Source organism: Rattus rattus, chromosome 4 (genome assembly GCF_011064425.1).
Source record: "Rattus rattus isolate New Zealand chromosome 4, Rrattus_CSIRO_v1, whole genome shotgun sequence".
Taxonomy (NCBI): Eukaryota; Metazoa; Chordata; class Mammalia; order Rodentia; family Muridae; genus Rattus; species Rattus rattus.
In genome coordinates this window covers 40,184,834-40,205,632 of record NC_046157.1, presented here as the reverse complement: position 1 = coordinate 40,205,632, position 20,799 = coordinate 40,184,834, and the positions used below count along the sequence as shown (strand labels likewise).

Below are 20,799 nucleotides of genomic sequence, written 5' to 3'. Positions count from 1 at the left end.
CAAGCACTTTCCAATAAAATTTAAATCCCACTCCACAGGATGAAATCCATACTTGACACCATTATCAGGCCAAGAACCTACTAGAGAGGTCCTCAGAGAGAACCATGTGAATTTGAACAAGAAATCAAATAACTCAGCTGGACAACTTGGTACATCTTTAATCCCAGCTGTCAGAGAAGCAGAGACAGGTACCTCTCTGTAATTTTGAGGTCTACCTGGTCCACATATCAAGTTCTAGACCAGCAAAGACTACACAATGAGATCTCATCTTTAAAAAAATCAAGTGACTCCATCAATAAATGATAAATGGGTTGAAGTTAAAAAGTTCTCTAATGACGAAATGGCCAATAGTCAATATGAAAAAATATTCAAAGTCACTAGCTATCAATCCAAATCAAAACTCATTGAGATTCCATTTTAGCCTAATAAGAGTGGCAGTAATTAGGCAAACAAACAGCAACAACTGCAAGCAGAGATGCAGACACAGGGGACTCTGCTGGTGGGAGTTAGTCTAGCAGCTATGGCAATGGGCATAGAGCTACTATATGACCCAGTTATATCACACTCCTTGGTATTGACAAAGAACCCAAAGTTAACGCATCACAAAAATACCTACACATCAACATTTACTGCAGCACTATTCACAACAGCTAAATTACGGAACCAGTTTCAGTGGCCAACAACAGAGAAATAGCTAAGGAAAGTGTGGTATGTGTATATATGTATATTTTAATATATATATAAAAATTTGTATGTATGTATGTGTTATATATATATATATATATATATAACATTTTGTTTAGACATAAAGTCAGTGAAGTCATATCATTTGCAGCAAAATTGATACAATTGGAGATATTCATAAAGTAATTAAGTAAATCTCAGAAAAACAAAAATAGTTCATTTTTATCCATATGTTTTTACTCCAAGATTTTTATATAGATACACAAATCATGTATGTGAAAGTTTAACTGTATATGGGAACAAAGAGGACCAAAGGAAGAATAGAGGACAGAAAGAAATGTATGTGGAAAAATACACTCAACATACAATGTATCCTATATGTTAAAAATGTCCTTATGTAAAAAGCTAAATAAATCAAGGAGCTATATAAGATTACAAGGCACTTTTCTTTGTATGCAACTTTTTTATTTTATCTTTAATTATGTGTCTCTGTGAGGCTACATTCGTTTAGTGCAGGTGCCCATAGAAGACAAAGGCATCATCAGATTCCCTGGAAGTGCAGTTATAGGGCATTGTAACCCACCTGATGTTGGGTACATCGTAACCTGAGAAACTGAACTCGGGTCCTATAAGACCAGTAAATACCATTAAATGCTGAGCCATACAGATCATCCCTATGCCATTTTAATGGCAGAAATGTATCTTTATATAGTTTTAATAAAGTAGCTAGTAGCTAGTAGTTTTAATAAACTATAATCTAGATAATTATTGAGGCAAGATGATTACTCAAGTTCCAGAGCAGCATGGGCTACATGGTACCCTGAGCTACAATGAGAGACCTTCTTTTGAATTTTAAAAAATGACTGAACAGCAGGCTGCTGTGATGGCTGTGAATAATGGTACTTGCTAGCCTGGCATCCTCAGTTCAATCCCCAGAATCCTCCTTAAAGAGGAAGAAAGAACAGACGTCTAAAGTCATCCTCTGACCTCTACATGCACACTAGGCATTTGCATGCTCCATCATAGATGGACACACAGAGGAAAGAATCTTTGTATTATTCAAAATAATGTTGAGCATGCCAATAATCCCTAGAGCTCTTTCTTTCCAAATTGAGCCAAACAAACGGCTCCCACAAAGGAATGGAATGAGAAGCGCTATTCAGCCATGAGCAGAGTGGTAAACTGAGAAGGACACGGGGACTCTAGAGACAGCTCAGTAGGTAAAGAGCCTGCTTTGCAAACACAAGGACCTGAGTTCAATCTCAGAACCCACTTTTTAAAAGAAGAGGGGTGTGAGTATATATTTGCAATTCTGGTGCCGGGGATCCCTAACCTACTTGGTGAGTTCCAGACCAGTGAGTGATCCTGTCTTTTATAGGGAAAAAAGATATGGGGGGTGGGGGTGCCTCTCAGAGGCAAAAAGGAGGGGAGACAAGGTACAGAACACAGGGAGTGGGGACCAGGAAGGGGGAAAACAGAAAAAAGGAGGCATCACCTGAGGAAGAACTAATGAAGCTGTCATCTGGTCACTGCATACAGGTGTATCCATACACACATTAACATGGGATACATATACACACACCAACAAAAGAAAGTACACACACACATGCACACACAGGAAACAAGAAGTTTAAGGGTTTAAAACCAGCCTAGACTAGTTTGTGTGGCTATCTCAAAAAAGAAAGAAGTGCTGAGCCAGATGCAACAGTACATGCAGTCCAACAGTTCAAGGCCAGTCTATGCAACATAGCCAGACCCCATCTCAGCCAGCAAAAATAGCAAAATGATATTATTGGTAACTTTCATTATCAGGGAGTTATCAGAGCCCTACACTAATTACTAACTGTGCTAATACTAAAATCTAGATGTATAACCATAAATCTTTTTTAAAAGAATTCTGAGTTATATATATGAATATATAAAAATATTCATGTACAAGCATCTGTATATGTGTATATATATGTGTATGTATATATCTATGGGTATTTGGATAGATATAAACACACATATACATGTAAATATGAGTATTATGTACATATATTTAGTTTCATGTATGTCTGTGCACCATGCCTGATGCTTGCAGAGGTAAGAAGAGGGCATCAGATCCCCTGGAACTGGAGTGAGAGCAGTTGTAAGCCATCACGTGGGTGCTGGGAACTAAACCCAAGTCCTCTAGAATAAGTAGTGCTTTCGACCATCGGGCCGTCTTTCCAGTTCCCAGAGTACATTTTGAAATGCAGCTATCGTGCCAATTAAGAGATAAGCAATCTTTTAAATGAGGAAAGAACAAATAACTTTATTAAACTTAAAATTTCAGTGACCTTAAAGTTATTTATTTTATAATGAGATTTAAATTTCATAAGTCAACCATGCATATGCTATTTTAACTGAAGACCCAAGATCCTAATCTCCAAGCTTTATTTTAACATGTATTAGAAATAAGCTATTATTAAATCTTTAATTACAGAGAAAATTAAAAAGGATGCATAATAAAATAAAAATTAATATAATAAAACATTTTAAACAATTCAAATACAACATAGTTTAAAGGTTGATTTACCCCCTCCAAAGGGAAGTCCCAGCATTCTGAGCCTCTGAGCTTGGGCAGTGGTGACTGAGCAAGAACGTCCTCTGACTTTACAGTTAACAACTTCGTTATCTGAAACCAGGATGAGAAAGTAATTAGTGTAACTGAAATAATAAAAAAAGAATCAATTAACAGAGGCACTGTCTATTACTCTACATAAATATTCTAATAGTTTTTAAAGGTTTAAATTAAATGCTTAATTTGTAAGAAATTAAATACAGTTGTAATTATCCTCTGATTATCATAAAATAGGTAAATGAAGAATCATGCTAGCTTCCAAAATACTGTTCTCTAGCCTGATCTCTTCCCCTTCTAATCTTTCTAATGCAAGCTACAGTTATATAAAACATAAAGCTTTTCATAACTGTGACATACAAAATACAACAATGGCACTCGTCACTTATAAGTAAAATTCCATACATTCAGGGCTGGTTCACGTCACCCACAGATTAAACCTCGGCAACTCAACTTTATAGAGTTGCTAAGCTTTCTTCAGACATGTTGCATTATTTTATACAGATATTTTTGTACACTATATATAATCTAGATATGTTTGTATACTATATAGAGAGACTAGATATGTTTACATACTAGTTCTTCAACCTAGATTGCTCTTCTCTGCATTGATTTTTATGAAATACTCCAGACCTATCTGAATAATATTTGGCCTTATTTGAAGCCAATCCTTTCTTTGTGTGTTAGTGCCTAATACATTTATTTTAAATTATTTATATTTATATCTATCTGAGACTAGATATGTTTACATACTAGTTCTTCAACCTAGATTGCTCTTCTCTGCATTGATTTTTATGAAATACTCCAGACCTATCTGAATAATATTTGGCCTTATTTGAAGCCAATCCTTTCTTTGTGTGTTAGTGCCTAATACATTTATTTTAAATTATTTATACTGCTCAGACCATATCATAGCTATTTATTTGTCTATACAGCTGTCTTCCTCCTAGACTGAGGGTCCTGTCATTCGTTTCCTCTCTCTTGTCCTTTTTTCCTTAGAAGTGGTCGTTCTGTACTGCCCAGCTATCCTACAACTTACCAAGCAGACCAGGCTGGCCTCAAGCTTGTGGCAATCCTCCTGTCTCTGCCTCCCATGTGATGGGATTACAGGCTTCTCTGTCCACTACACCCAGCACTTAATGACTTTTGTGTCTCTGAGACACACACACACACACACACACACACACACACATACATATATATACACATATATACATATATATCAATAACCTAAATTTTAAAATGAATGCATGAAATATAACAAGTTAGGAGTCATTTGTTTAAAACTTAAATTACCTAAAACTTACACATAACTAAGTATTAAATACATACACTAATCATTTAGAAGGGAGCCCCAGCTTAGTAGCAGAGAACCTGCTTAGCATGTAACACAGCCCTGGCCTCAATTGCCAACTAACTCCTCATTAAAAAGGCACAAATATCAAGTATAACCTTTAGTCTACAAGTGTTTCTGTAGGGAAGCCTGATTCAGAAGAACAAGAAGAATTTGAAGAAGGTATACCTCAACTCTTACATCACTAGCTTCATTAGCTAAGGGACAGCTAATCTTCCTGAGTACTGGTAACTTCCTATTTATTGCTTTTCTGTATTAAAATGTATTTCTTTATAATTTTTCACTTGAAAAAAATCTTTGAATCATTTAATTTTTGTATACTGTTGGGGATCAAACCCAGGACCTCCTCCATGAGATGCAATTACTCTACCACTAAGCCATACCTCTACCCCTTTTGTTAATTTATTAATTGGAAGGAAGGTCTTACCAAGTTACCTAAGTAGAAACTAAATTCACTCTGTAGCACAGGCAGGTATTAAATTCTCTATGTTTCTGCCTCAGCTTCCTGAGGAGCAAGGCTTACAGGGTGGTTCCACCAGGCCTAGCGCTTCATATTTTCAATTAGAAAATAAGAGAAGTAAGACAAGGGCTTCAGCCTGTCCAAATCCATGGACCCTCACGTACACAGGTTATACATGTTGTATTTTTCATGAATAGTCCTATTTTGAACTCAGTATCAACACTGATCACACCACACATGGTCACCTTATATTGTGATACCAACAGCCCTAGAACAGCAAAATCATATTCCTTCCCTTTAAATACGAGCAGGTCTATGACATCATACAATTCTCAAAGAATTAATAAATATCTTAAAAAGAAAATATAGCATTGCTAATAGACAAGAATATTAAAATGAGAAAAGAAAAAGCTAGAATAAGACTAGAACTATTTGACTGGAGTCTGAATTCTCAACAGTGGACTTATATTAATATTTGTACAGAAAGATGGGGGAGTAAGTTCAGGTGAGTATGTATTTTCTGGTTCTTTCTGTTGAGAACACCTGGAGCCAGTGTAACCACTGCAGTGCCAAAGTCTACAGTGCACCTAGACCTGGCTTCCTAGATAGAATTCTTCAATTTGAAAACAGAATGTAAGTCGAGTGTGGCAGCTAGTCTTGATACAGACTGGACTGAAAGACACATGCACTGCACGAGATCAGTGAAGCACACTGTGTCTGAGAGTGTTTCCAGAGATTTAAACCATGAGAGCTGACTTTGCCCATAACATAATTAAATGACGGGCTCAAACATCTCAAGAGACGCCTGGGAAGCAGAGAGGTAGACGTGAAGCCTCGGTAAGGCAGCAGCTCACTGCGGGCACGCACACTGCGGGCACGCATGCCTTTGACGCACGCTCTCCTGCCCTGGGCCACTTCTGTCTCCTCTTGGCTTCCTGCTTACCTTGAAGTGAACAGCTTTTCTCCACCATGCCCTTCCTCCATAATGTTTCTGCCTTGTCGTGGCCTAAACCAATGTCTAAAATCTCTGAAACTACAAGGCAAAATAAAATTTCCTTCCTTTAAACTGTTTCTCTAATAAGTATGCACAGCAAAAGGCTAGCTCACACAATTAACATCCTGCAGTGCCAAAAACGTATCTTATAATGCTAAAATCAAAGCACTCAAAAAAAATTGCACTATGTCAAAAGACTATAGGAGGCCTGGGAAAATAGACTATTCAATGTACTACTTTTTTTTTAAAGCACAGAAACCAGAATTCTATCCCAAAAAGTCACATAGAACATGTGTGTATGTATAAATATAAATGTGTGTGTGTGTATGTATGTATGTATGTATGTATGTATGTATGTATGTATGTATGTACAGTAGCTCACACTTATAATCCTAGCACTGGAGAGGTGGAAATCCACAAATTCCTGGGGTTCACTGAGCAGCTAACCTTGCCTACTTCTCAAATTCCAAGATAGCACGAGATCCTGCCAAAATTGGGGGGGAAGGTAGGGGGAGAGAAATGCCCAAAGAATGATACTTGAGGGGTTGGGGATTTAGCTCAGTGGTGAGCGCTTTGCCTAGGGAAGCGCAAGGCCCTGGGTTCGATCCCCCAGCTCCGAAAAAAAAAGAACCAAAAAAAAAAAAAAAAAAAAATGATACTTGAGGCTGTCCTCCACATGCATGCATACACATGCCCTCTGCACATGCACTCACATACAAATGAATACACATATAAACACAGACATGTATACATACAAAGGAACAGAGGACCCAATCTGAAAGATACCCTATTGCCAAAACTGGAAAACTTTGACCAACAAAATCATCAACAGTAGATTATAATAAACACAATGAAATAAGTGTCTGAGGACAATTTTAAATAAATGGAAGAAGAGGGCTAGCTCTCCTTCACAGAAAAATTCCCATTAAGAAGTGAAGATGGGGTCAAACATGATGATGCACACCTAAAATCCTAGCACTCAGGAGGCAAAGGCACACAGATTTCTGTGAGTTTGAGGCCACCCTGGTCTACAAAGAGTTCCGGGGGTAGCCAGAAAGAAACTCTGCCTCAAGAAAACAAAAAAAAAACAAAAAAGAAAGAAAGAAAGAAAAAGGACTACTGAAAATACAAACTATATTTAAAAGACAATAAATAAAGGAAATAGAAAATAGCCAAAAGAATTCAACCAAGATCCACTAATAGATAGCAAAATAATAGGCAAAAATATAATACTATTGCAGTCTTTTCCAAGATGCCTACTAATGATAAGGAGGAAATGAGTAACCATACAGGGGAGTACGCAAGAGATACTGCCTTAACCCCACAATCAGGCTGACATCATCAACAGTAAGACACATAGACATAGATAGACATAGACAGACAGATACAACACACACACACATTCATGTTGAGGAATATTCTACAAATTATTATCTAGCTTTTGTCCAAAGTGTCATGGCTATAAAAGAAACAATACTAAAGAAATGTGACAGACAAGGAAATTAAGAAGTATAACAAATAAACACAATGGAGAATTTTGGAATGGATCTGTATGTATTAGATCAAGGCTAATTTCTTATTTTTTGACAATCATACTATTATTATATAAGATATTAACATCAGAATAAACTGAACAAATAGTACACAGGAATTCTGTCCTATTTTTGTAACTTTTATGAGTCACAAGTATCTGGATATTAAAAAGTCATACTGAAGAGTATGGAAAAGGGGTATGGCTTTAGTGGCAGGATACATCTTCAACATTTTCAAAGCTCTGTGCTCGATTCTCAACACTGTGAAAATGGATGAAAGGCAAAGGAGGAAAGGGCAGGAGAACTCAGGGAAGAGAATTTGACAACACTGTTAACTCATTACCATGGATATATTTCCTAGACTAGACTTAAACTTCAGGTGCTGTGTCAAATAACTTTAATCCTAGCATTTGGGAGGCAGGGGCTATCTCTGTGAATTTGAGGCCAGCCTAATCTACATAGAGAATTCCAAGCCAGTCAGGAATATACAGTGAGACTCTTAATCAAAAAACTAAAATAAAATGATAATAATGATAATGATGATGTTGACAATTAAATAAAAGAGAGAGAGAGATTATTACAAATAACTGCTGGAACTCTCCCCTATTCTCTCTCAAGCTCATCTGCAGCCTGTTTGCTCTTCTCTTTCTGTCAAGAGCTGAAACTGAACAAGGCACCTGAGAGAAAATGAACAAATGTAAATGGCTCTCCAATACCATGAAAAAAATACATTTATTTTCTTTTACTCACCGAGCCATCTCACTGGCTCAACACTTCTTTTCTTTACAAATCACTACTCTCAGAAATCCTGATATAGTAACAGAAAAACTAACTGAATCACTGATTATGACGGTTTCTGATCTGGTAATATAAAAAAAATTATTTGCCCAACTTAATTTAAATCCAACATTTTGAATGGAGAAAGCACCCTGTGATGGTTTGTGTATGGTTTGGCCCAGGGAGTGGTACTGTTAGGAGTGGCCCTGTTTGAGAAGGTGTGGTCTTGTTGGAGTAGATATGTCACTGTGGGTGTGGACTATAAGACCCTCATCCTAGCTGCCTGGAAGCCACTATTCTTCTAGTAGCCTCCAAGTGAAGATGTAGAACTCTCAGCTCCTCCTGCACCATGCCTGCCTGGATGCTGCCCTGCTCCCACCTCGATGGTGATGGACCTCTGAACCTGTGGCCAGCCCCAGTTAGATGCTGTTCTTTATAAGGCTTGCCTTGATTGTGATGTCTGTTAACAGCAGTAAAACCCTAAGACACACCCCAGGTCTGGGAAGATGGCTCAGCTGCTCTTCCAAAAGTCCTGAGTTCAATTCCCAGCAACCACAAGGCGGCTCACAACCATCTGTAATGCCAATGCCCTCTTCTGGAGTGTCTGAAGATAGCTACAGTGTATTCATATAAATAAAATAAATTTTAAAAAAAGACACAACCCCTGCAAATTTTAAGTCAACCAATGAAAACCAATACCTAAAACAATGTTCTCTGCATGGTCATCTAAGGCACTACTGATTCCCCTCCCATCATCCTCCTCTGCCAAATGCTACAACTACATTAACATACAAAATGTTCTAAATTAAGGCCAAACATGTAGCCAGAAATAGTACTGAGTGCCTTTAATCCCAGCACTTGGGAGGCAGCTGATCTCTGCGGGTTTGAAGCAACCTGGTCTACATAGTGAGTTCTAGAACAGCCAGAGCTACATAGTAAAACCCTGTCTCAAAAAAAAGTAATAGCTCTTGATCTCTCTTGCTCTCTTACCCTCTTCCCCCTTTGTCCCTTTTCTCCCCATTCCCCTCCCCCCTCTCTCTCCACATGCTCATGGTTCATGGCTGGTCTCTTCTCCTCTCCTCTCCTCTCCCTTTCTCTGCCCCTACTACCCTCTTAACTCCCCTCCTCATGCCCTGAATAAACCCTATTCTATACTAAAAATAATGATAATAATAATAATAATAATAATAATAATACATGAATAAAAGAGTGCATGAAAGCAAAACAATTATCTAATAATAATTAATACTTATTATGTAAATCAGGCTATTCCTACATTTAAATCACAAAATGCTGGGGGGTCACTTTTTTTAAAAGAATGACTTTAAAAACATGTTATATAAGTAGAAATTAGTAACTGTTTTTGCTAGTTTAGGCCTATACAGAATAAGTTAATAATTTTTTAATGGTACATTCTGATATCCTGTGATCCTAGTACTTGGGAGGTAGAACAGAAGAATCATTCTCAGCTATACAGTGAACTCGAAGCTACCCTATGCGACATGAAACACTGTTTCAAGAAAATAAAGCACAGGGCTGGAGAGAGGGCTCAGTGGCTAAGAGCACTACCTACTCATTCAGAGGACCTGGGTTTAATTCCCAACACCTATATGGCAGCTCACACCTGTGTATAACTCCTATTCCAGAGGACCCAACACCTTCACACAGACATGCATGCAGACAAAATACCAATGCACATGAAATAAAAATAAATTAAAAATGAAAAAAGAAAATAAAACATAGGGTCTGGAGAATTGGCTCACAGGTTAAGATCACCAGCAATGAACTCAAGTTCAATTCCCAGCACCCACATGGTGGGTCAGTCACAACCATCTGTAACTCTAGTCCCAAGGGGTCCAATACCATCTTTTAGCCTCCACAGACATCAATCATGTTTGTGATGCACAGACATAACATACAGGCAGAATAACCATACACATAAAAGTTAGTTAGTTAAAAACCTACACTAATTAAACAGAAACCAGAGCATAGCCCAGGTATCATTTTTGGCATATATCATGAATATAAATCTTCTAACTCTAAATTATTAATAAATGAGCATGAGACATGCTATTCATTTACCAAAGAAGCACTGAACTAAGCTTTATATAACAATCTAAAATGAGCACTAGGAGGCATGCTGATTACCATGTAGTAACTTAAGTCAAGTCCCAGAAAGAGCTCCATGCTCAACCCTCAGTTAACTAGACATGGGGTTTTCCCTAAAACACTGGTCGAAGTTTCACAGTGTATTTGAATTATACTAAAAAGAAAATAGCACAGTGGTACTGGTATCAGTAACTTCACAGACCATAAACACGTGAACACATACCTTCTGTAAATCAGCAGGTGATGACTTTTTCCTTTTTCCCTCTGTAACAATCTCTACAAAAATGAAAGACATAATAAAAATCAGCACTTATCATCTAAATAACATAATTTAATGAATGGGGTCTTTTTGTATCTATCCCTTATTTAAAATTGCTTGTTATGCTTATAATACACTGATATATTTTGTAGACCCTGAAGAGGCTATGGCTAAAGACGAAAAAGTCTGTCACGGGTCAGTATAACAGACCATCACAAATGTCTCCAGTATGAGGACAATTTAGAAGAACTAAACAGAAATTCCCTGATAAAAATGTCATACCCGTGGTAGAAGCAGATGATTGGGCAAGTTCTCGTGATAAGGAACAGAGGTGAGATTATCTAGAAGTTGGCAGCATTCTCTCTCTCCTCTCTCCCTCTCTCCTCCCCTCCCCCTTCTCTCCTCTCTCTCTTCTCCTCTCTCCCTCCCCCCCTCCCTCTCTCTCTCTCTCTCTCTCTCTCTCTCTCTCTCTCTCTCTCTCTCTCTCTCTCCCCACGTGCCCACTGCTACATAAACGGAAACACTTTAACTCTTTACTTGTCAACATTTTTCAGACTTCCTGTGGGTTCTACTTGTATAAATTCTCTCATTCAATCAGGAAACATTTGCTTAATAGCTACCGTGTGCCACTCATATCAGGTCTAACGAGCTAAGCAATGAGTATGAAGAATACTGAACAAATCAGACACAAGCCAAGATTTCTTAGCAATTTTTACCCACAATCTGGGCATGGTGGAGCACGCCTTTAATTCTAGCACTCAGGAGGAAGGGGCAGGTGAGTCTCAGTGGTTTCAAGGCCAGCCTGGTGGTCTACATACCAAGTTCTGGGACAGCCAGAGCTAATGGTAAGAACCTGTTCAAAAAAATAACTGTAACCTACCAAATTATACATCTGATTTCATAATAAAAACTGCATACACATACACGTGTATACACATAACACCAAGTCATCTACTTGTGGCATATTACTGCAATTCAGCAAGAAAAGAATCTTTGTCAATAAATGATGGAGAAGCAATTTTTTGTTTTTATGTTTAAGTACATGTATGTAATGAACATGTAGGGTGTATACAGGCACGAGTGCAAGTTGCATGCATCTCTGAGTATCAGGGAAAACAGAGGACATCAGGTGTCCTGATTTATCACTGGCTGCCTTATTTGAGACGAGGTCTCTCATTGGACCCTGAAGGCCAGCAACCAATGGGCCATGACCCTTCTGTCTCTGTCCATTACAGTGCTACGGTTATAAAACATACAGCTACACTAGTCTTTCATGGATGATGTTGTACATTGAACTTAGGTCCACCTACCTCTGCCTCCCAGGTGCTGGGATTAAATGTGTGCCACACACCCAGCTTCACCCAACTTCTGAAATAAAAACCTCTCGTTCTAAATGCTGTTCTTGGCCCTAAGCACTTTCCTTGACTCCACATCCTGTCACGTTACTTTACCCTAAGTTAAACTAAACTAATCTTTCTCTGAGCACTTCCTCCTACTGCTTACTATCACTGGGTTCATATCAACTTTAGTAACCCCGACCACTGCAAACTCACATTTTAAAACTCCAAAATTATGTATGTCCTTTATTCAACCCAACAGAACCTCCTATTCCTGAGCTCAGAATTGAAAACTCCATTTTTCTATTTTTTTTTTTTTTTTCGGATACCTCGCCTATTTCACAGCAAGCCATGACTGCAATATTAACTTCTCAAACTGTATACTTGTCTTCATCCCCACTTTCCCCATGTCATCAAATCTACTCCATCCCCCTCTTCTAGCACCTCACCCTCTCAACTATAGCTTACCTGATATATCATTAACCATCTTCCTCTCCACTGACCTTTCCTAGTCCCTTGCCAATCAGTCTTCATAGTCTTTTCTAACCCTGTTCCCCTACTCCAACTTGTGTAACATTCCCTCCTCTCACCTTCTCAGCTTATTCCTGTGGCCTACTTCCTCCCATCACTTAGTTCCTTCAGCTTCATGAAATCTGCCTTCTTCTGTTGCTATCAGACCGCATTCACCACGAAAAGTAACCTCTACTGGCAAATCCCTCACAGGACTTCCTGTGAAATACTACCATCGCCCCCTCTCTTCCTAAACCTACTGCTACCTACCTACCTACCTAATAGCTTGCCAGTGTCTATTCTCTCCATTTTCAAATCATCTGACCTTGTTTTGTTTTGGGGTTCTTTTTTGTTTGGGGTTTTTTTTTTTGTTTTGTTTTGTTTTGTGGTTTTGTTTTTGGGGTTTTTTGCTTTTGTTTTTTTGACACAGGGTTTCTCTCTAATGTAGGCGTAGCTGGCCTAGAGCTTGCTATATAGACCAGGCTGGCTTTGAAGTTACACGGTGGTGCTGGGATTAAAGACATGTTGCCACCATGCCTAACCCTTTATACCTTTTTTTTTTTTAAGATTTTTATTTAATTTATGTATGTGAGTACACTGTTGTTATCTTTAGACACACCAGAAGAGGGCATCATATTCCATTACAGATGGTTGTGAGCCACCATGTGGTTGCTGGGAATTGAACTCAGGACCTCTGAAAGAGCAGCCAGTGCTCTTAACCGCTGAACCATCTCTCCAGTCCCCTTTATACTTTCTATGGACAATTCCACTCACTTCAACTTCCTTAAGTATCGTCTGGGAAAATAATGCAGATTCACCATAGAGAGAAGGAGCACAGTCCCTTGTCTGGAACAGGTATATACTTAGCAAGGCCAGTATGGCCAGGGACTTGGAGGAGCTGCTGTTTTCCAGACACTGAGAACCCAACTTTTCCCTCCCAAAGCCAGTGAGTACTTGGTCTGTGATGCACTTGAGATATCTTGGGATCTCTTTGTGAAAATTTGTTTATCTTCTTGCAGACAGACTGTCCCATTATGGGACAGTTTTCTGCTGACTCTGTGACATTTTCCCCTGCAAGCTGTATATAAAATGCTGTACTTCTTGATAAACTTTCTTGGCATAAGAAACAGCTTGCTCAAGACCTTCCGATCCCTGCTTTCCTATCTTATCCTTCCATCCCCTAAGGGTTATCACCCTTAGGACCTGGTCACTGAAGAACAACTTGCTGGTCCAAGTCACATTATACTTCTAATACTGCAAAACAGGTATCACCTGGACCAACTGATGCATGTTAGAAAAATGTATCATGGGACACTAATCCCTCAAGATGGAACTGCAGAAGAAATCAGGAAGCATTCGGCTACATTTTCATTTGTTTATTGGCGTCTGGGGGAGTCATACATATTGCAGTACTCATGTAGAGGTCAGAGGACAATGCTCAGGAGTGGTCTGTGTCTCTCTGTCTGTCTCTGTCTCTGTCTCTGTCTCTCTCTCTCTGTACCAAGTGAATTCTTGTGTCAGTTTCAGCAGGAGGCACCTTTGCCCAATGAACCATCTTATCAGTCCTCACAGCCAATTTCTTTCTTTCTTTTTATGTTTTTAATTGAAGTAGAATTATATCAGTTTCTCCCTTTCCTCTCCTCCCTTCACCCCCTCTCTGGTACACTCTCTTGAAAGCCACTTTCTTCGTGAGCCACAATACACAAGAGCACACAGAGAATTTAGAAATCCTGAGGGTATTTTTGGTCTTTGGTTTTAAACTAGTTATTTTTTAGCCATGTAATTTTTTTCCCAAAGTAGGGATAATTAACACAAAATGGCAATAAAGGACATGAATGCTATGTTGTATTTAGAGACCAGATGCTTAATTCTGACCCTGTTTCTAACACTAGTTTTTTATAACAGATGCTTATGACTCTTAAATCCCAGTTTAATCCATAATCAAAAACAGTAAGTCACTTGAAAGAATTGAAGTTCTCAGGCCAAGGGTGTAGAAGGTGCAGTCCACTAATGTCATCTTCAGACACTTGCAAACGAGACCTCAGACTGAGCTGAGCTCTGTCAGTACATGAACAGGAAGACAGAGTGTTGGACCACTGGTTTTGACGAGTATATGACTCTCAGGTGATTCCCAACACCAACATGGCAGCTCACAACTCTAAGTCCAGTTCCAAAGGATCTGATATCCTCTCCTGATCACCACAGGCACCAGGAACACACATGGTACACATGTGGACATGCAGGAAAAATACTCATAGACACAAAATAAAAAAAATATAAATCAAAATGAAAATATTTTAAGAGGGGAATGGTGGCACATGCCTTTATTCTGAGAACCCAGGAGGCAAAGGCAGGCAGATCTCTGAGTTTGAGACCAGCCTGTTCTACAAAACAAGTGCAGGACAGTACATTTCTGTTAATATACATATGAAAAATCAAATATACTATTAAGCAAGTTCTTTAATGTTCACATTATATACTATAGGTATATTGGGGTAAAAAGCTAGAAAACAGTAGATTTCTGAATGGATCTGATAACACATTATTCTGCAGAAAGGCCATTTCTAAAGGAGAGTCATGAGAAAAAATTCTCTAGTGACATGAATACTTTTATGAAATTGAGGTCTTAATCTCAAAACTCATTCCAAAAGATCTTTCCTAGAGGTATCGCTAACATAAATACCCGTGTGTTTTCAGATTAGCCATTTTTTATTCTCAATGTTTTTTTCTAAAAGTATATCCATCGGGCTGGAGAGATGGCTCAGTGGTTAAGAGCACCGACTGCTCTTCCCGAGGTCCTGAGTTCAAATCCCAGCAACCACATGGTGGCTCACAACCATCTGAAATGAGATCTGATGCCCTCTTCTGGTGTGTCTGAAGATAGCGACAGTGTAATCATAATATATAATAAACAAATAAAATATTTTAAAAGTATATCCATCAAATAAACTATAATAAGTGACTATAACCAGGCAAAGGGGAAAGATTTTGCCAATGGAAAGAAAAGCCTTGATCTATCTTATATCTTGATATAACACACTAACATAGGTAAATGTAGTGAACCAAGATGAAACATTTATTAAGAAGAAACTGTGCGGGGTTGGGATTTAGCTCAGTGGTAGAGCTTGCCTAGGGAAGCGCAAGGCCCTGGGTTCGGTCCCCAGCTCCAAAAAAAAAAAAAAAAAAAAAAAAAAAAAAAAGAAGAAGAAACTGAAGAAACTGTGCATCTTAAACTGAGATTATGATTATGCCTAAAGCTCTACATTTAAAAACTCTCAAATGATACTAAATACTGCATTTTCTAGTATGTCGATTTTGCTTGACCCCAGGGAGCAGGAATAGGAAAACAAAATCTCATCTGTGGAGACATGCATACAAAAACACCTTTATGTCTTGCATAAATATAATTTCAAAGGCAAAGAGCAGCTAGTATCTTAAAAATACTCAAGGGGGGAAAGCTAGGCACGGTGGCAACACAACTATAATCCTAGCACGGGCAAAGTCTGAGGCAGGAGACTCCCAAGCTCTAAAGCAGACTAAATACAAAAATACTAGTAAGATCGACTGCATATGAAGAGATCGTGGGATATCAACTCTGCCAAACCAAGTCCTCAGAGATCTGTGCTCATGGCCAACGATAAGAGCTTTAGACACACTGCCACTGGGCACACCTAAATAGATTAGAAACTGCTGACACTAGTTCTACCAAAATAAACAGTATAATGATAAATTTTAAAGTGAGATGAGCTGAGTTGGTCGGTGGTGGTGCAAGCCTTTAACACCCAATATACGGGAGGCAAAAGCAGGCAGATCTCTGAGTTGGGAGGCCAGCCAGGTCTACAAATAGAGTTTCAGGATAGCCAGGGCTACACAGAGAAACTCTGTCTTGAAAAACCAGAGAGAGGGGAAAAGGGCTGGGCTCGGCTGGCCTGTAACCCCAGCATTCAGAAGAGGGAAGCAGGGGGACTGCGAATATGACCCCATCCTGGGTTACACAGGGAGACCCTTTCTCAAAAAAAGAAAGAAAAAGAAAAAAAGGGAAGGAAAACAAAACCAACTCAACGAATGCATCGATGTTGTTTTATGTACTAGACTGCATGTCTACGCACACGGGAGTTGACTCGAGGACTTAAGAGGTGCACTGAACAGGAGCTGTGTAACAATAACTTGTCGACTGGGCGGAGCTCTATCTCAATTTTACACAAAACTTAAGAGGTTCTTGAATTTCAAGTCTTAAAACAATTTCAAACAAAAATGGGCTGAGAATAAAAACAAAAAAGCCCGGCTTCAAATCCTCTGACTTCCGAATCACTTTTGGAAGATGCTGGAGGCTGGAAAAGAAAAATGCTATTAAACGAGAAGGACAGCTGGAGTATTTATTTACTCGAGGAGCTGCGGGGACGATCGACAAGCCCCGCCTTCCTCGCTTGCAGCCTCTCCGACCTGCCAAAGGAAGGAGGGAAGGCGGCCAGGCAAGGGGTCAAAGGATCCGAGGAAAGTGACATCTTGTGCAGGGTAGGTGGGAGCGAAAGTGAACGCGGGTGGAATTACGAGGAAGGCGTGGCAGGACATTGGCTAGCCAGCAGAAAAGACCGGTGGACCGAAGACAATTGAGAGTGTCCCGGGAGGAGGGAGCATACCAAAGGGGTGCAGAAGGGGCAGACGGCAGAGGCTTCTCCGACAGCTGCGGGCGCGGCCCCCGAGCTCTCCATTATGCGCGCCCCCGCCGCTCCCTCCCGCCCTCTCCCCCTCCCCACCGCGCCTCCGAGCAGCCGCCAGCCGCGCAGGTAGCACAGTCCGCTCGGCCCTCGTGCAGGCTCTCCTCACCTGACGAAGCTCGCCGACGCCCAGGCCTGGCCCTATCCATCTTCTCCACCGCCGGCTCCTCCAGTCCCACTTCCAGGCGCTGTCACCTCAGGACCCCTCGGGCTGGGGAAGGGAGGGGGAGGGGAAGAGAGAAAGCCAGAAGTGGGATTCACGCTTGCGCACTAGTAGTCGCCTCCCTCCGACCGGAAGTCCCTTGCCCCTCCCACCTCTGCCGGAGGTCGCGCTTCCTGGGCCTTGTTTTGCCTGCGAGCCACGGCCTAGGCGGTGGGGATTTTTCACCCACAGTGTCGCTATGGAAAAGTAAAACTTGGTTTAGGATTTTAACCCGTTGACTTTAAAATTTAGGTTGACAAAAAAATTAAAAATACCGAGTACCTCCGCTTTTTAACGAAATTGCCCCAAAAGTATAAGAAGTTACTCTGTATTTCTAGCTATTTGTCCTCAAGAAACCTACTCAAACTTAGAAAAAAGAACAGCAAAATATAGTTGTTCTTATTGTTGTTTGGTGTAAGAAATCATCAAATATGAGTCTTTTCTATCAAAAATTGTAAAGCGTGTGTTTAGTACTGTTAGGTCTCAGGACGTCCTAATAGCCAAAACAACAGTCTTGGCCCAGCAGTTAGATTTCAGTTCCCTTCCTAGCATATGGGACATATGGCTCTTCACTGACAGACACCAGTGGTTGCATATCAAGGTCCTACAGTCCCTATTCACAAATACCCCTACCCCTAGCCTCCTGGCCTTTCACCTTCCCTACCACTGCACTATGCTAAGCCCAGAGCCCCGCCCCTGGGGACAAGGATTTCCCCCTGCTCCTGCCATCTGTTACTGTCTCAGGATCTCCACTATTCTCTCCCACTGTTCTTCCTGTGCCCCCTTTCACACAGGAGCAAAATATTTACACCTTTTTCACACACACACACACCCAACTTGTATGACATTTAGACAAATGTTTTAATCTTTCCACCCAGTTGGAGCCAGAAATGTGATGTATTCCAGGACTTGATTTCCTCTTCTCATTTCCTATGTGCCAATTCTTTTTAGAATAGTCACTAGAATTAAGACTATGTGGTCTATGGTGGTTTGTATATGCTTGACCCAGGGAATGACACTATTAGGAGATGTGGCCTTTTTGGAGTAGGTGTGTCACTGTGGATGTGGGCTTTAATACCCTCATCCTAGCTGCCTGGAAGCCAGTCTTCTCCTGTTTGCCTTTGTAAGATGATGTAGAACTCTCAGCTCCTCCTACACCATGCCTGACTGGATGCTGCTATATTCCCCCCTTGATGATAATGAACTGAGTCTCTGAACCTGTAAGCCAGCCCCAATTAAATGTTGTCCTTTATAAGACTTGCCTTGGTCATGGTGTCTACTCACAGCAGTAAAACCTTAAGATATGCTCAGAGCCCCCACCAATGGGAAAGACACAGGTCACCAATTGAATTACATATAAATCAAGTTCTTTTTCAATGTGTTTGTTCTTCTGAGCACATCCTCTTCATGAAGTCAAGCTTGCCTTGTCCAGACATTTTGATTAGAATGGTGATCTCTTTCTTTACTCCCCTAACCTATTTCTCACATTTGAAACGAGCCTGGATGGCCTAGAACTGATGGAAATGCTCCTGCCCCTGCTTCTGCAGTGCTGGGATTAAAGATGTGTGGCACCAGACCTGGCTGGAAGTTTTAAAAGAAAAAAAAAATGACCTAATAATGAGTGTTAGAATGGCAGCTTGTATGGGGACAGATCACACCAGGCCAGAAGAGCTCCACAAGAGAGGAAAGTTTATTAGGGGAGAAGGGAAAAGAGGAAAGGGGAGGAAGGGACGACAAAAAAAGAAGGAAAGAGAGAGTGAAGGTCGGGGGCTTTGCCTTTTATTTGGACCATGACTTAATCACACCCAACAACCCTGCACACAGTTAAGGATGGGCAGGTGAATGGTGGGAATGTATGGCAGTTGCCATAGCAACAGAGGCATGGGTTCTTATCGCCCATGGGTGACATCACCACTGGATTTGGAGCTGTAGGCTCCCATGCCAACACTGAGTATTTGTGCTGAATAGTTTTTATGTCAACTTGACATGAGTTAGGGTTATCTAAAGGAGGGAACCCCATTTAAGAAAATGCCTCTGCACAATCTGGCAGAAGGGAATTTTCTCCAGCTGTAGTGATTTGGTGGGGGAGGGTCCAAGCCATTGTGGATGGTGCAGTCTCTGGGCTGGTGGTTCTGGGTTCTATAAGGAAGCAGGCTAAGCAAGTGATGGGAAGCAAGGCAGTAAGCAGAACCTATCCATGTGCTCTGTGTCAGCTCCTGCCTCCAGGTTCCTGCCTTGTTAAGTTCCTGTCCTGACTTCCTTCAATGTTGAACAGTGATATGGAAGTCTAAGTCAAATAAACTGTTCCTCCCCCAAGTTGCTTTGGTCATGGTGTTTCATCACAGCAATAATAACCCTGACTTGGCTGGTGGTGGTGCATACCTTTAGTTCCAGCACTTGGGAGACAGAAGCAATCTAATCTCTGTGAGTTTAAGGCCAGCCTGGTCTACAGAATGAGTTCCGGGATAGCCAGGGATACACAGAGAAAATGTGGGGAGAGAGAGAAAAAGAAGAAAAGAAACCCTAACTAAGACATTATTGTTATTTGGGCAGGTTATTTATTAACCTCGACATTTTAGACGCATGCTCACTCTGTAGCCCAAGTTAGTCACTATGTAGTCCAGGCTATGCTTGCACTTCTGTCAGTGCTGGAATTACATGTATGAGCCGCCAAGCCCAGTTGAATAGTTACTAATTTAGGGTTTGGAGAGAAAAAAGATTAGATGAACACATACTTTATAAAGGAGATGTATTTAAAAATTAAAGTTTACCTTTTATTAATGTCTCTCTCCGCCCCCACCAAAAATAAATAAATAAATAAGCTAAGCATGCTGTCTCGAACCTATAATCCCAGCACTTGGGAGGCAGAGGCAGGAGGATCACAGTGATTTCAAGGCCAGTCTCTGATCTGAGTTCTTTGTGGCAACAGCCTGCTCTATCAGTAGCTTAAGTATTGAACTCTTATTTGGCCTATGTATGTGATGATCTGTAACCTTCTCGACTGAATTAGAGCAGAGTGTATTTATGTGTGGGCATATACATGGTCCAGACTTTATTTATTTTATTCTGATGTGTAGGTGTTGGGATTTAAGCTTGTGCCACCTGGTTTGGCAATCAGTGCCTCAACTTGCTGAGCCACCTGGCTGACCCAAGACATGACATGCTACTCTGCCCTATTACATTGTCTCCTCTCATAAGAGTTAGTCCAATGAGCACACATGGAGGGACCCATGACTCCAGCAACATATGTAGCAGAGGATG

The 20,799-nt window shown here is 40.4% G+C and overlaps 1 protein-coding gene across 1 annotated transcript in view; it reads right to left on the bottom strand.

The window, feature by feature from the left end:
• Window positions 1-17,612, bottom strand: part of Senp7 (SUMO specific peptidase 7) — a 126,250-nt gene extending 108,638 nt beyond the window's left edge. The window contains exons 1-3 of the mRNA XM_032900304.1: window positions 17,446-17,612; window positions 10,736-10,788; window positions 3,245-3,343 (exon numbers count right to left, since the gene is read on the bottom strand). Coding sequence (XP_032756195.1) covers window positions 3,245-3,343; window positions 10,736-10,788; window positions 17,446-17,485 — 192 coding nt within the window. The 5' untranslated portion in view covers window positions 17,486-17,612. The remainder of the gene's footprint in view (window positions 1-3,244; window positions 3,344-10,735; window positions 10,789-17,445) is intronic.
• Window positions 17,613-20,799: the final 3,187 nt, after the last annotated feature.